Source organism: Lissotriton helveticus, chromosome 7, assembly GCF_964261635.1.
Source record: "Lissotriton helveticus chromosome 7, aLisHel1.1, whole genome shotgun sequence".
Lineage (NCBI taxonomy): Eukaryota > Metazoa > Chordata > Amphibia > Caudata > Salamandridae > Lissotriton > Lissotriton helveticus.
In genome coordinates this window covers 498,363,902-498,381,438 of record NC_136068.1, presented here as the reverse complement: position 1 = coordinate 498,381,438, position 17,537 = coordinate 498,363,902, and the positions used below count along the sequence as shown (strand labels likewise).

Below are 17,537 nucleotides of genomic sequence, written 5' to 3'. Positions count from 1 at the left end.
TAAAACAGGTACAGTTAATATCTCAGATTAAACAATTAATTTAAGCCTTCTTGATCTGATCACCCAGGCCCAACTTAAAAATTTTGCAATGCCACACTGTAACGGGGTCCCGCGGTTACACACACACAAATAAGGGCCGGGTGTCATACTTTAAAATTCTCAGAGCTACCATACAATGCCTCATACCCAAATCCCTACAGATAGATTTTAGCCATCTAGATCTTTGGGGCTTTGTAGGCAGGACATTCAAAAAATAAATGAGGGACCGACTCAGTCCTCTGGGGGCAAAAGGCACATGTTGAAATGGTTTGCGCCGGGATTTTCCAGGTCGATGTCAATTCTCTCACTGGTAAAATAGCCAGTCTAAATTTGATAAACAGGGCCCTGTCTCTAGATTTTGATATTACATCGAGGTAGGGTTCCCGATAAAACACATCCTTTACCAAGATAAAGTCCCTAGAGGATCTGCAAAGGTCGGGGTTCGAGATTCTCTTCCCCGTCAGCCAGTCCCAATAAATCCTCTTCAGGGTAGATTTGGGCGGGGCAGTCCTAGAATACCATGACTCCCAAAGCCCTAATTCCCCGAGTAGTGATTTTACGTCCCGCAGCCACCCGATCTTTGACCATCCAGGCAGTTCTAGTATCTCTCTGAGACCATCTGCATAACTGGAAAGCTCTGGGACTCTCCAAAATCGAACCCAGAGGGCGCAGTCTAGCCTGGTCTCTGATGGGGCGACATCCCAAGTCCAGAAATAGTGGTAAGGTTGGGGTACTGTAAGGGAGGGACAATAAATCTTTAAAAAATGTGGATTCGGAGGATGCTAACTGATCAACATTCTCCGATCCCCATAGCTCAGCGCCGTACAGGGCCGCACTAACCCCTCTGGCTGAATAGATATCCATTACAGGAGCTATAGGTTTGAAGGATGATGAGCGCTGCTCTTTAAGGAGAGCCCCTGCCACCCTTTTATGGCTCAACAACATCTTTTGTAGGTGTGTTGACCACCTGATGGTGTCGGACAGGCGGATGCCCAAATAATCAAATTCTTTGACCCTCTCCAAATGTACCCGATTTAATAATGGTGGTTTCCCAAGCTTTTTCGGTGGATTGAGGATCAAATATTTGGTTTTATCTGTATTAATTTGAAGGCCCCTTTTCTCACAAAAAAGTTGAAAACTATCGAGGAGAATTTGTAATCCCATAGGCGACTTAGAGATGAGCAGGGTGTCGTCGGCAAAGAGTAGGGTAGGAACTCTCCTACCCGCCAGGGATGGTGAATCGGATGGCTTTTCCAGAAGATGTTCCACCACTCCGTTCACGTACAACGAGAACAGAGTGGGGGCGAGCACACATCCCTGGCGTACTCCCCTGTTTACCGGTATTTTGCAGGCTTCTCACCCTGCTTACCCCACCTCACCCGAGCAAAATTCCCCGAGTGGAGCTTAATCACCAAAGATAGAAGGTAAATGGGCATTCCCAAATCAAGCAAAACCTTCCACAAAAGGCTCCGGGGGACAAGATCGAACGCCGTCCGTAAATCAATAAAGGCAAGATATAAACTGCCTTTACCCAGGATAACCACTTTCCAATACAGAAGCATCAATCTGAAGGTTTGCTCGATGGTCCCAGTACCCGACCTAAACCCAGCCTGCAGATCTGAAAGAATTTTATTGTCCTCTATCCACTGGAGTATTCTCCCCAGAACCACCTTCCCCACCACCTTCTGGGACGAGTCAATTAGGCTTATGGGCCTATAATTTGCTGGGTCGTCCCTATTCCCCTTCTTAAAGATAGGAACGACCTCAGCACCCATCCATGAGTCAGGGAGGACTGCACCACAATAGGAAGCATTAAGCAACGAGGAAATGAGTAACCCCCATTCAGTCATATTTAAACGAAACAAATTCCCGGGTACCCCATCCGGGCCCGGTGCTTTGTGGGGTACTAGAGAAGAAATAACCCTCTCCACCTCCTTAGGTGTAAATGATTGAATTTCCCTACACTCAGCCGTGCTCATTGGAGGCAGGAAAAACAACCCACCGGAGTCGGCCTGGGAGGATGAGTAAAGTTTAGAAAAGTGGTTGAACCATGCCTCCTCCGGAATATTATAGGTTAGCAAGGAGTCAACCGGCCTATTTCTTGACCTAACTAGATTCCAAAAAGCCCTCGGGTCCCTCCCTGCACTAGCCTCTTTTAGGTCTAGCCAAAACTGGTCGTCCCACTCTTTTTTGGCATTATTAATGGTAAATTTATAAGCCTTCCTGGCCACCCCAATCCTCTCCAAACTCTTAGACATTACCGCTTCTATCAAGACCCTTTTCGCTCTCCGATATTTCTTGGAATACCATCCATAGGACCCACTGGGTTCTCTACACAACTTCTTAGGAGGATCCTTATTGCAAATCACAAATAGCTCACCAACAGCATCAATAGTATTACAAAAAAGGGAGGAGACAGATGAAAAAGTAAGGGGACTACTACCAAGACTGATCATAGCCTTGGACCTAATTGTGCCTATTCCATGAACCTTACCCTCATCCAAACTGAACTTTTGCCACTTAAGTCGCCTCCCACAATTAGCCGGAAGAACTTCACCAGTTGTTCGCAAGACTGGAACATCCCGCAAACGGGAAGGAGCCGTTAACATGGGCAGTAGCGATAAAGAAAGCGGATTATGGTCGCTTTCTGTAGAAGGAATGACAACCATATCAGACATAAAGGCCCAAAGCTTATAGTCCAATAGAAAATAATCTATTCTAGATGAATGGCCAACCCTATTAAATGTATGCGAACCATACGGATCTGCCATTAGCCGCCCTTAACCCCTTCGACGCTCATGACGAGCCCAGCTCGTCACGGAGTTTCCATTGACTTCAATGGAAATTACATTCAAAGCCATAAAACACCTTAGCATCCAAGTGGTTAAACCATACTCAAGAACTAGAGCATTTAGCTGCATAGCACGTTTGGACCATCTTTTTATGGGTGCTAGTGCTAGAGGAGGGATGCCCCTCCTTGTGTCCTCCTCTGCTATCCCAAGGATATCATCTGTGGCAAGGGGCTCGAATGTGCAATTTAAATCGCCAGCAACGAGAACGAACATGTTGGAAGTACACACGCTGAGATCGCGTTCCAACCCCAATATAGTGGGAGAGGACAAATCCCTACAGCCGCCTCTGGAATAGATGTTAAAAATTTCCAGAGTCCGGCCTCTAGTGGAACCACTAAGAGAGAGTCTCATTAGATCAGGTGACAGAGAAACACACTGCCTGACAACAAGCCCTAATGAAATACTGACCCAGATAAGTAGGCACCCCGAGGGACGACCTTTCCCTGAGATAGAGGGAATAGCCGGAACAAAGTGGGAGGTGTACCCTACCTTATAACAAGGCTCAAGGCACCAGGTCTCCTGAAAAATACATATGCCAAAGGACTCCAAAAACAAATTCCAGTCCGGATGATTTAAGTTCTTTGCAATCCCTGCTATATTCCAGCTGACTATTTTTATAGGACTAACAATTTTCCCTAAATCCATTTGCACCTGACAAATTGAGGGAGATACAACACCAGACGCAGAAACAGAAGCTGCATGCCCGATCAATGCACGATTACTCTCCGAATGGTCCAAAGCCAAGGCAACCTTGCTAGAAATACCAAAAAACTGGGTAGGCACAGAAACCAGGGGAGAAGGGAGCAACAATCCATCCCTAGTCTTCACCATAGAACAACTCTCAGGCCTGGATATCGGGGCATATGGCCTCCCCTCTAAATGCGAAGGAGTTGCAGGTCAACAACCCCATCTCAGCCACTGAGGTGCTGGCCCAACAGAGTGTGAGAACAAACTATGTGGAGGGAATTTGTGGTTGGAATGCACCTTGATCCTACCCCCCCAGTTTAGCGTATTAACTACCTTCGGGAATGCTTGAAGAGGATAGAAGTAGTTCAGCTCTTGCGTGTTAAGTCCAGATTTGTCATCTTCGGGAAAGTGATTACAGATAAAGCCCGCTACTCTATCGTCCTTGAAATTTACTATTATACAATCTCCCCTCAGATCTTTCGGCCTAACACCCAACCAACTAACCCGTCTAACATGGAGAATTAGACTACCAGAAACTGGGTAACGGTCTATGCTCCCTCAACCAGAACGTGGTCTTATTTTTTAGTTCACCATAAGACTCGTGTTTGCCTGGCTCCAGCTCAGGTACCCCGGTCAAAACCACAACAAAGGGTTGGCAATCAGGAGGGAGATCAACGAGGGGAGCAATAACAGTAGAACCCCCGACCCCCTATCTGCGCAGTAGGAAGCGGGACTGGATTCTGAATAGGCCCCCCGTTGACTCCCTTACTGTTCGCTCCAGAAGACGAGCTAAGTGTGGAACTAGGTTTGTCAAGACCCAAGGGCCTTTTGGCCGTAGCACGAAAGTTTTTAGTAATTGGAGGGACTGTTGATTGATCATGGGCACTAGAAGCCGCTTTTCTGGGAAGGCCGGAGGAAGACCTTAAGGGAGAGACTGCTGTCCTCACGACAGGGAACCCCCCCTCCCCCCAGCATTGAAATTTGGTCAGATACATCCGCCTGGATCGAAATGCTCTGAGGGGACGAAGACACCACCTGCCCAGCTTCCTTGATTTTAAAATGAAGTTTTATAAGGGATTTGAGAGAAAAGAAGTTGTCCCTGGTGGTTTGTTCAAAACTATCTAGCCTCTCTGACAAGCCCTTAACTCTTTGCAGGACTGGAAGAATCAAAGATTTCATAAGGTGCTCAATCTGAGCCAGTGAGAGAATATCAGGATGGGCACCTGTAACAGGATAAGGCCCTGTGGAAGAATGGGCGTGCGGGCTTAAGGCCGGATGTTTGCCCAATAAGCCGGTGAACGAGTCATCCACCTGGCCTTCTGGGCTCTTGAGACCCTCTTGTATCTCCCTGCCCTGCACCACCTTACCCATGGTCCTCTTAGGGCATAATCTGGGCTTTTTTAGAGGTTTGGTGGTTCTCCCTTTTCTTGGGCTTATTATACGTTTCCTTTTGGAAGCAACTAAGCCAACTGGCCTCTTGGAAGCTAATTTATTGCCAGCAAGGGACTCTTTTTGCTGGTTAGGCGGACACAAGTTGCCCGGGGATACAACTAACTCAACCGGACTGTCTTCCAGGATTGGGGCCGTAAGATCCATGGGCTTTAGGGTAGCAGACAACCTATCTAAACTTTTCCTTATAGCAGCAACTCTATGGTCATCAACCCCAGGAGAATCCAAAATCAAGGCCTCAGACACCTGAAGAGGGGAAGAGGCTAAACCTATAGGGCCCAAGGATGAGCGTTTGCGGGAGAGAGGCTCGCGGGAAAGACAACGCTCAGTAATTGCTATCTCCTTCTCGATAACCGAGAACGCCCTAGTGATAAACTGGTCCATTGTCCCACTGATGGAACCGCCCACCCCCTTCACCATTTTTCCTGAACGTATTGACATCAAAAACAACTATGGTAATTTTAGAACAAATAAGGAAACAACAATGGTGACAATGTCCAAACACAAAAATGAACGGCCAGACCTTTACAGGGGGGGTGGCCCAGTCCAGTCTCCTCGGTCCTCTGAGGGCCTCAGAGGGCCCGCCCTTTGCCCGGGCTTCGCCCGGCTCGTTTTGCGCTCGTCCCGCGCAGCAGGACACTGGTCTAATTAAGTAGGCGTAATGACGGCTTGGGGCGGGGCTAACAGGGGGCGCAGCCCAGGTGCTGGTGGGCATGCAGGGACTCCTGGGAGAGCGAGTCCCTGCCGTGTAGCGCCTCTCCCCTGCTGCTGGTGTTACTCCCCTCCGGCTCCCGCAGTCCACACACGGCTACTTCACCAGCCGGTCCCTACGACGCGGCACCCGCGAAGCAGGTGCGGCGAGGGGTGATTGCCACAAAGAAAACAGCAAGAGGAATCCAGGACAAGTGTCCGAGGGTCGATTTCTGCTAGAGGGTCCCACTGCCCTGAAGGAGTCCGGCGTATTTACCAGTATTTTCCGGCTTGGGGCGGGGCTAACAGGGGGCGCAGCCCAGATGCTGGTGGGCATGCAGGGACTCCTGGGAGAGCGAGTCCCTGCCGTGTAGCGCCTCTCCCCTGCTGCTGGTGTTACTCCCCTCCGGCTCCTGCAGTCCACACACGGCTACTTCACCAGCCGGTCCCTACGACGCGGCACCCGCGAAGCGAGGGGTGATTGCCACAAAGAAAACAGCAAGAGGAATCCAGGACAAGCGTCCAAGGGTCCGAGGGTCGATTTCTGCAAGAGGGTCCTCAATCTGCCACCTTCCTCATACAGTGCCTCCTATGGTACCAAACGCTCACCTGCTCCGTGGTATTCCGCCTCCACTCCTGCTCCCGCCTGCGCTCCAACCTGCACCAACCTGCTCCGACTCCGCCAAGGCACCACCTGGGCTCCTGGTGCCCGTGGATCCCCGCACCGCCGCCGCCAGAGCCTGCACAGAGGACGGTGCTAGGAACCGCTGGCACCGCCGCCGCCCGGCAATCACCCGGTAATCACCACCTTTCGGGGGGGGGGGGGCCTCAGCTCTGCTCGGCTCACCCCGCTGCTCTGCTTTGCTTAGCTCTCACGGTTTTTCACGGCTTCGCTCAGCTCCGCGGCTCTGTTTCTGTTTCTCACGTCTCGCGGCGCAGCTCAGCTCCGCGGCCCTGTTTGCTCCGCTTGCTTGCTCGCGTTACTCAACTCCCCTATAGTCAATATATCCCTTAGGTCCTCCCTATAACTTAGCAGCTCTGGAGTAGTCCAGAGTCGCCTCCAATTCAGCAGAGGGCGATTAGACATAACCTCCTGTATGGGGGCCAAACCCAAATCTAAACGTAATGGGGTCAAAGGTGTGCTCTGGGGGAGTCTCAATAGGCGCCTAATGAAGCGGTTCTCGGTGGAGGACAGTGAGGTAGTGGTAACGTGACCCCATAGCTCTACTCCATAGAGCGCCCCACCTCTCGCCTGGGCTTTGTAAATTTTTACTCGCTGTCCCAAGGTTTTAAATGAACACTCATTATAAACCTTTAAAATACCGCCAGAGGCTTGAGCCAACTTCATATTTGCCTTAGCCATGTGCGCCCCCATTCCATCTTATCGTTCAGTGTTACCCCCAAGTAATCAAAAGTAGAAACTCTTTCCAACACCAAGCCATCCAAATGAGGGTGGGGACAATTGGATGATTTAGCGTTAAAAACCATGTATTTGGTTTTAGAAAGGTTGTTCTCCAGATTTCTAGTTCTGGAAAAGGAGCAGAACGCCTCCAGTGTTCGCTGTATACCCATTGAAGATTTTGATAACAAAAGGGTATCATCAGCGAACATCAGGGCCGGTATCTTACGTGCTGCTAAGGAAGTATTCAAAGAATTCTTGTTCTCTAAGAATAGTTCTACTTTAAGCAGATTGCTTTGTGCCAAAGTTCATTTTTGGAAAAAAGTCAAATCAAATCGTAGAAAAATAAAGTTCCAAAGTTAGAAGTTTTTTTGTTTTGAAAAACAAAGGTCGAATTTCAGATTTGAAAGAACGCTGTGTGCTAACTTCAAAAGTTATTCTCGGTGTCAGGAGCAAACATTAGTTTGTCTAGGCTGGCAAAGAAATCATCTACCACAGTAGATGAAAGTTGAACCACTTCATTAAGTAGGTCAATCGTACACAGATGAGAAGCATCGCCGTCAGCGTCAGTCGCATTAGCAATGTTCGCAGTAGATGGTACATGTGTGCCTTTTGGTCCGCGTATCGCAACCTCCGCTGGAATCACCAGTGAGATCTCAATGAATGCAGTCATCAGGATTGGTAGTCGTTGGGGGCAACACAATGCATGAGCTGTTACCGGACCCAGCAAAGCTTCAACATCCGTTGGCATTGCTGATGGAAGTGTTAGACAGATATCCAACATGCATTCCTCTCCACAAAGCAGGCATCGTAGAACAGGTAAGATGCAATCTTGCCAGATTGGTCTGATTGACAGGAACCACGTGGTATTCAGATCTCTCAAACAAGCCAAGCCAAGAATCTGTATTATACGTTCACGATACTGCATTGCCAGAAGAGCGTTCTCCATGGTAATCTGGGTATCGCTAGTATCCCTGCTACGAGTCCCAAGATGAGACGAAGGCCGCCGAACACTGAGTGCACGAAGTTAGGAAAAATGCCTAGGACTGCTTCAAAGGGTGCTAATAGTCCCGAAAAAATCATCCTAAATACCACTGGTATCAGACATGTTTAAGATACGACCTAACATTTCTACGAAATGTATGTGGCAGTTTGTTGATAATAAGGCATGTATCTCCGCAGAGGACCTTGCAACTTGCAGATCATACTTCTCTCTGGACGAGGTCAGTGGCACAGTTTTGTGTCAAAGAATGGCTTTCATTCTGCTTAAAATATCAATTTGTATAGAAGAGATGTTCAGTGAAGGCCATAGTGGTGACTCCCCGTCTGTCTTAGTTTTCGGAAACAATACTTGCATACAACAAGTGACCCTGGCTGACACACTAACGATATAGGCTATTCCTGGCATCATTCCACAACAGCTGTGATCATTCAGCATTATGTAGCTCCCATTGGAAAGCTGCCTAAAAATTGGATCTATCACTGCTGCCGGGGAACCTTGCAGGTGGCATGATAAGTTGTTTGAAGAACCATCACAGGCTCCTTGTAAATTAATGCCTTGACATAGAAGTGTACCGCTCAATGTGGTTTTGCAATTTTTACCACTAAGAAATACTTTAAGGAACTGGCAGAGTGGAGATGCAGGGGTTCTAGGAAGGGCGAGAAAACAAACAACAAACCCTCGTTATCACGTAAATGGTCTTTTAAAGACCTGTGTAACACTCGGGTGCGGCAGTGATAAGACGCTAGAGCAGCCAGCCCACAGCAGCTCAAGAACTGTCTGTGTATCCCGGGTAAGCTGCCTCAGCCCTTGCTGACACACACGATGGGGGGGGGGAGGCTGAAGCCCTCTGAGCCCTATGGGTGTTGCGCGCCTGTAGCCGGTATTGAAAAATACTCCATGAACAAAAATAGGTCTCTCTTTATAGTACTAAATTCCAAATGGGCTGGGAACTCCTTTTTTTGCGTGACTGAAACAGGATTACAGCTAACCTCGTATTTATGGCACACATCCATGCACGAAAACACTGCTTACCCCATAATATTCCCCTTTCATGTGTGAAAACTCATGATGTCTTAGAATAGGAACGGTAATACTTGCTGGTATTGGTAATTCTGATTGTGGCACTAGCGTGGTATATAACCTTACCACTTGTAATTGGCCCCATAGTTGTCAGTTTTCTTTCTGAAGCTGCAAAGAGGAAAGCTCTCTGGTGGCGTGGCAGAGGACGCAAATAGATTCCTCCGAAGGGATCACTTATGTGAAGTAATTCTGAAGGTCTTTACAGCTGACCAGCCCTGACACTTTTCTTCTTTATTTCCACAGAGCAGTTGAAGAGAAAACTAGGTACGTCTAACTGCTTTTATAAATAAGTTGATCATATGGCTCCTATTTGGACTTCACTTTCTGTTTGCTTTCAGTTGATGTTTGGCACAGCTAGGTGAGTCAGGTACACAGCTCTACTATTGCGCAGATTGTCTTTCAGCTTTTATTTCCTGAACATCTGACTTTTTACTCCCTTTTGTTTTACGCAGCGCAAGTGGAAGCGGATAAAGGTCCAGGTAAGGAAAAAATGAGGGGGGCAGCACGTTAAAATCCAGCTTAAATTAATATTTCACTGCTACAATAGTTTATTTCCTCACATCATACAGTATGAACGTGCATACCATTCTTTATGTGGGGGTGAGCATGAGAAGAGAGACACCTGCTGTGGATGCTGAGGTTGGGACACCAGCATGGTGCTTTTGGCAGGAGGGACAGTGGAAGTGTGCACAATCTGCAGTGTAATAGAATAACAAATTGGTGACTGGAAGGGGACAGTCGCACAATGAGCTCCGAAAAGGAGAGAGTAGGGCTGTCTGCACTGCCTGGGGGATTAGCATAGTGTGTATTGGAAGGTGAGCTATGTATGCATTAAGCACGATCAGACGTGAGACCAGAACAGCATTCACTGGAAAGGGAATAAAGTGCAACGTACAAACAATCATAAGAGATTAAAATCCTATAGTGTAATAGGAGAGAGCGACAGGATGCCATGAAAAAGAGAGAGTAGCTTAGTGTGCTTTAGTAAGCAGAGAGTACCAAAATGCACTGGAAAGCCAGAGAGAATAAGTTGGCACTACAAGGGGGGGAGTAACTTGCTATGTTATTGAAGGGAAAAGAGTAACAGTTTCCAATGAAAGGGGTAAGAGAAGTTTAGACTGGCACAGTTTACCATTCTGCACTGAAGGTATTTAGAATTTCATGGCATACAATGAGAGGTGACAGAACCTTTAGATTACATATGCACTGGAAAGAAGGGTGTAACAACTCACAGGGCGCTCATCAATTTTTTAGCAAATACAATGTGAACACTATAAAAAGGAGCACCACCAAGGTCATATATGCACCAAAGAAGGACTGCATAGCAGGAATGTCTGCACACGTATGTTTGTGATGGAGCACCTCATTCGTGTGCACCAGAGGCTGAGTGGGGATTTTGGTGGTCATGAAATAGAGGCAATGGACAGGTTGCATTTTAGAGGCATAACCCTTTTTATCATTCTTGAGACGTCTCCTCTGATTTTCTTCAATTGGACAGTCACCAGGGACTCTTTGCTGATAGTAACTATTTACTGACATGGCCCCCACCCACCAAGACCCCGATTATAAATGTGCAGCGCATGTGGTAACTCAGGCTGTGTAAGTGCTGCTTTAATAACGTAGTTTAAAATGGAAGCGCGAAAGTAACAGTGTACAAAGAATGGGAAATAATAATAGTAGGCACTGAAGGGGTTAACAGTTCCCTTGTAGGAGGGATAGTATTTCATAGTGTGTACTGGAAGGAAAAAAGACAGGAGGAGTAAAACACCACTTTTACCTATTCCTGCTCTTGGTAGAAGGGCATTTTCACTTACCATTATCCCAGTTCTATTAAAATTGCATTGGGATTTATAATGCTTTCTTACCCCTTGCAAGTCCCAAAGACCTTTTTGGGTGTGCAAGTATCATGTCTTTATGTATGGCTGCAATGTTGTTTGTTAAGGACATGTCTTGGTGTCATATACAAGGATTGGAAGAGCACTCCCCTTTGTTTGTAGTAGGCAGGCCACAGCTCAGAGTTGCATGAGAAATGTAGTGGAGAAGTGTAGAGATAGTCTACAAATCAATGTGTTCTTGTGGGTTGATAGTCGCTACTGCTTACATCTACAAATAAAAGTGTTCTTGTGGGTTCCATCCATTTGGCATTATGTTTAAGGGTATAGTGAAGTCTCTATCGTTTTTTTAAATTTCAGTTAGTTGTTTGTCCTTATTTACTTTAGAAGTGTATTCCAGAACTTGCATGTCGGTACAGACAATGAAAAGCGCCCAATCAAGTTTTCCTAAAAGATGGGATGATCAGAAATTGAGTCTGTCTGGATCTGAGATCCCCCCTTTGGTTATAGCACTGGGGTCACGGTCCTGGATCGTCTGGTGCATATTGCAGGGACCTTTAAGTGAGAATCACCCAGCCACTAGAAGTAGATGTAATGCTTTGAGGGCTGCGATGATGTGGTCCAACCTGCTCAATTTACCATTTGGCTTATTACAGCATTCATGATCTATTGTAATTTGCTGCTCGGGTGTCTTGGGAGCCCAAAAAAAGAAATAATTGGCATAGCAGAGGCTCTCAATGCCATCCCCTTTAGGAGAGTCCAGTGTGATGAAAGATCTTTGTTAAGACCCGCATATTGTAGAATCCGAACTGATGACTTGGTTAACTTGTGGCTGGGGCAAAACGTTGAAATTCATGGTTACACCATTAGTCTTTACTTGTGTAGAGGTTGTTCGGGTGTCTTATTTCACGAGGCCAGGTGGTGATGGGGCATATTTTCTAAGCTCCTTATGGAAGTTCCACTTTATATGAGTAGTTGAACCACAGGTGATTGCATAGCTTCCATGTGTCTTTTCCTTATGCGTTGGTGTCCTGACGAATCAAGATCTCATGGTTTCCCATTAATATGACCTGAGTTTTGCCTTTGTACTAAGTAAGCATGAAATTGTTGATTTCAGGAAGAGTGAAACATAGATACTAATCTATAAGGAATAAATAGTTTTTACTTTTGCAAGACCTACTTTGGTGGACAATGATGGTACGCAGAAAGGGGAGAGGGTAATGATTTGGACTGTTTCTTATGGATAAATCTTAATCCACTAAAGAACAGCACCTTTGATTCCGGTGCCATTGAACCTTTGGAGAAGTAGTTATTTGTCAGTGATGTTAAATGCTAATAAGAGGAAGAGGAGAGAGCAGCTACACCATTGGAGTCTTCTGTGTTCTTGAAGTCTTTCCAGTTTGCTCCTAATGTTGATCTTGTACCAGAAACCGGTCTGTGAGAGAGGAGGAGGCTCAATGAAAACTTGGGTTTATTTGAATGCTACCTTCTTGGTGATCCTCCCTAGGAATGGTCCACTTGCTTTTGACTTTGACCTGTACTTTGCTTGATTAGAGTCATCCATTCCAAAGACTGGATTCTTCCGTATTGGCTTGATGTAGGAGTTATTTAGGTTGATGAGGAGAGATAAGCTGATGATATCTCTGGCTGAAATCATGGCAGGCAGTGCCAGGAGGATGTCTTTGAATATGTTTCGTGCTGTCTGGGTCAGTAGGTGAGCCAGCCATATAGACAGACTTCATTATTTCTTTACTTTCTGATAGATAGTTGCTTTTAAGTATTTTGTACTTGTCCTTAGTTGCTTTTGCATAATCTTGTAGTGATCTTTCAGGGGTCGTGGTTTTGTTTTGTAGTGTTACATTTTGATTGAACCATCACATTTCGATGACGGTTTTGGCTTCCTGATGGATTGATTTCCTGCCCAGTTTACTAATGTTGTTTTAAATATAGTGCCTGGAAAGTAGGTTTGTTAGGCACACATAAAAGAATCTCTTTTGAGAATATTTAGGATGATCGCAGAGCAGTGTTTCACGTATGATAGCTGCTAAGGCATCTGATAAGCCAGGATTGGTATGTGTAAAATATTATACCTAGCCATGTGTGAGCCCTAAAACATATGACTATTCTTGCCTCATTCCTTCTGTGTTTTTTAGGTTTCGCCTGCATAGGCTGCGCACATGCGCAGTCTCGCTAGCGAGATTTAATGATATTGAGGAGCTTTCAGTAACAGGCTTTAAGCCCCGCCCCTCTTTCCCATTGGCCGGCGTCACCATTCATGCTAAACGGCGGCCAGCCATTGGGAAAGAGGTTTGTCTTACGTAGACTTTCCTCTTTGTCAGACGGCCCACTTGGATGGGCTTGTCTGACTTCCTTCTGCTGCAAAAGCTTTCTTATCTTTTTGGGGCTATGTGCCCATAAAGACAAGAAAGCTTTCACGAAGGAGGAAAGAGAAAGCGGACTGTGCTTGTCTCAATATCCTTTCATCATTCGTTCGTAAAGGCGAGTTCCGGTTCTTCTACTCCATCCCGCCCCCTTCCTCCTCTAAACCTGCCTGAAATTGGCGTCGGAAGCGGAGGGTGAGAAAAGGCGCATGGGGAAAGGCTTACTTTTGAGGTACCTGCTAATTACACCATGACAAGGTTTTTTCTAGGTAAAGACATATTATGAGATGCGTTTGCAAGTTCTGTGCTCGCAGCACCACGAAGCCCTCAATTATGAACGCACTAAAGATAAAGTAACAACGTGGCAGGATAGTGACTTGTCTCCGTCTCATGGTTTCTACAGGTATTGCTTTGGCTAGTTGCATGTGCGGTGGGGTGTTGAGACTGATAGGTTATCTGAGGGCGAATGAATAGTCCTTCCTGGATGAGTCACAGATTACTCCGGGACGCTCGTAAACGGTGTGTCTTGTATCCTTGTATTAAAGCGCGGTGAAACATGGATTTACGGCAGTGGTTCCCAAACTGTGCGCCGCGGCACCCCGGTGCGCCGTCATGAGCAGCCAGGGGCGCCGCGCTCACGTTAGGAAAATCAAGCTTAGTGTAAAACACTAAAGCTGCCAGAGAGTCGGGGAGCCGCTTGGTGTGATTCTGCCTCCAGTTTAGCGACATAACCACAGCGTGTCATTCCACAGAACTAAAGGTTATAGACTGTTCCCCACTGATAAAATAGCAGTTTAGCACCTGCAAATCTGCTTCCCATTTAATTTAAGCCTTTACCCGGCGCTGAGTGAATGGAGTTGCAATGGCAGCGGCGCGGTGCTCACACCGACTGAGTTGTGCCATTGTTATTTTATTATTTTAGTCAGTCTGTCAGACACATAGCTGGTTGGGTCAGCTGAATCCCGCACGGACCGCCGCGGCTTCTGGAATTGTTTCTCAGCAGCAGACCAGACCCTCTTGTGCAGCTGCTGCTGAGCCATACTCCCAATCCTGCCCGGACCGGTGTTTGCTGTGGTGAGAGTTGTTGCGGCAGCGGCGATGTGCGATCGGTAAAATTACCGTTCTTCGAGTCGGGATGTATGAAATTACAACGCATGCTTTTACATCGCATGCCTTTACAACGCGGTATTTACAACGAATACCTTTACAACGCATAGTGCTTTGGGGCGCTGGATAGTGAATAGTTTAATTTACTATTCCAACTCCAGTCCACGTCGATAGTAGGGAAGGTGTTGGATAGTAAATTAAACCTATTCCCTATCCTAGAGCGCCCCCAGCGCAATGCGTTGTAATGGTTTGCGTTGTAAAAGTTGCGTCGTAAAGGCACTGCGTGGTAAAAGTTGCGTTGTAAAGGATGTTTCCCCTCGAGTCGCCTTAGAAAGTAAGTGTTGCCCCTCAGTGAGATATCTTTTCTTGAAAATGTGATCTAAATGTTATTAATTGTGCTAGCGCGCCACCAGTGCTGCCGGTCCATTACAATTACTTTCAGCAACAGCAAGGTTAATTCACACACCTCACGTGGTCAATGCCTGCCCAAAAAAACACCTTTTTTGTAAAGCAGCATGAAAACGGAAAAGGGAGAAATGGCACCTTAAAAATCACACTTTGACTACTTACAGTTCACATATTTCTTAATTACCATGATTGATCGATTATCTGTGTGCAATATGGAATTTTAAAAGACAAGCCTGTTGCTAGTCTGAATTATAAAATGGCTCCCCTTCCTGTAACCGTCTTTTTGGAAAGGGACAGTAGGTTTGTGACTTTACATTTTAGGGGGTTTGCAGCAGCTTGAAAGTCTTTCAAAGCGAGGTATTATTGTTTTAAGGGCATACTTCCCGATATTGTGCTTTTTCCATGGACTTAAGAGCTTGGTTTTATTCGGGGAGGGTGGGGAGTGGATGTCTGTGATTAAGAGCCGTCATGCAGTTTGTCTTTGGTTAGTGCCCTTCCATTTCTGGTGCTTTGATGCAATTTTAAGATCCTAGACTTTCTTGTTGCTGAAATGGGTGTAATTTCTGATATTAATTTGTTTCCCTCGTCTTCAATGCTTGATTTTACTTGCGTGAAAGGGTCACTCATAGTCATTGAAATGTCACTCATAATTACACTGACATTGTGGAAATGTCACACATAGCAATCTGAAACCTTGGCAGCTATGCACTAAAACGAATGCAGGTGATAACGGGTGTAAAACGGAGGTTGGGCGGAGGATCGGCATGGCATTTGATTATCATTAATTATTAATCAAATGCCATGCCGATCTTCTGCCCAACCTCCGTTTTACACCCGTTATCACCTGCATTCGTTTTAGTGTAAAAAGGCAGGCTCCACGGAGCTCGTTAAAGACTCAGAAAGCGGGCATTATGTCCCCCCACCCCAGATCCTCACAGTGTACAGATGCACATTTGGCTCCCCTAGCATTTATTGGAAATGACCTGGTACAAGAAGCTTTGGATGTTATAGTTGAGCAGCACGTATTGCAATCCTATTCTGACATGTTTGTTGCTTGACTTATATACCAAATATTTTTCAGACTCAGCTTGTGCGCAGGTTGTTAGAGCCCACTCTTGACTCCCCTCTAGCTCAACCCTTCCTGTTAATTTATTGTCTCACTCTCCTCTACTCTGAAGGCACACTGTCATCTGAATGCAGCCTCGGGTCTGAGAACCCACTGACCTCTGCCTGAGGACTCCTCGATATTCATTATACTCCCACGAGGCTCTGCTGCTTCAGCCCTGAGGACACACTGTCATCTGTTTGACTGCAGCCTCAAGTCTGAGGCCTCCTCTCCACATGTCTTGCTTCCACAAGGCCCTGCTGCCTCAGCTCTGAGATCCCACTGACCTCTGTCTGTGGTCTCCTTCGTACTTGACATACTCCCACAAAGCCCTGAGTCTCAATTTTGAGGACACACTGTCCTCTGTTTGACTACTACCTCAGGTCTGAGAAGCCACTGACCTCTGTCTGAGGCCAACTGAGGCCTACTCGGTGCATGTCATGCTTCCACGTGGCCCTGCTGCCTCATCGCTGAGGACATGCTGTCATCTGTCTCGTGCACCTAAAGATCTTCAAATGGTTGCCTCAGAACACCAGACGGACCTTCATGCAAGCACTCATCACCAGCAGGCTGGACCACTGCAGCATTCTCTGTGCCGGAATCTCTAAACATCTCCTTCACAGACTTCAGACCATCCAGAACACTGCTGCAAGACTCAAACTCAATTTCCCATGCCGCACCCAGATCACACTGCACCTCAAGAAGATTCACTGGCTCCCTATTTACAAACACAGACAATTCAAACATTTTACAAACACATACAAAGCCTTACACAACACATTAACAGAATATGATTGGTTTCTCACTTAACAAGTTTTTATTAAACAAAGTTATATTTTTGTTTTGTTACAAATATGATTATAATACCTTAATTCTTCGTTGCATCCCAATTAATTTACGTAAGACAATAGGAAGTACTCCCGAGGTCGGGCTTACATCCCCGCCCACCCGCCCACTGGTAAGAAAATGGTGGGGAGCCACGGGCAACTGCCAATTAGGTCAGGGGAGCACCAAAAACGTTTGGGAACCACTGATTTACGGCAATATTTATGGTATTAATAATGCTTTGGACAGGCCATACAAGTCACGGGGCCCTGGCCTTCTTGCCACGCGCCTCTTCAGTCACCTTCCACCCAGACTGACGTGACTGTCTTCAGGGTTTAAAGTGTAAAACGTGATTTCATTGGTTTGGATTCTCAAGCACTTGTCTCGAGACTTAAACATGTTCCACCTTCCCGCTGACTCATCTTCAGATGTTCTGGTACAGTCAGCCACCTGGCTAGTGGATAACACAGTTTCAATTGGTTTGATGGGTGTTCTGAGTTACTCTGGCGAGCACTTCTTTTTGGTTTCAGAGCAAGTATGACTACTGTGGGAGACAGGCAGCTCAGCATGCAGGCAGTCTCCCTCCTGTAGGCAGTATGCAGTGTGTGTTGGAGAGTAACATGTCACCAGCTGCGTGGACTTTGCACTGCAGAGATTGCATGAAAGATAGGTGAGCATGC

General features: G+C 46.5%; 1 protein-coding gene across 1 annotated transcript in view; it reads left to right on the top strand.

Moving 5' to 3' along the window:
- Window positions 1-17,537, top strand: part of LOC144768676 (butyrophilin subfamily 2 member A2-like) — a 341,821-nt gene that overhangs the window by 259,403 nt on the left and 64,881 nt on the right. The window contains exons 8-9 of the mRNA XM_078652503.1: window positions 9,443-9,463; window positions 9,652-9,678. Of these exons, the coding sequence (XP_078508629.1) occupies window positions 9,443-9,463; window positions 9,652-9,678 (48 nt within the window). The remainder of the gene's footprint in view (window positions 1-9,442; window positions 9,464-9,651; window positions 9,679-17,537) is intronic.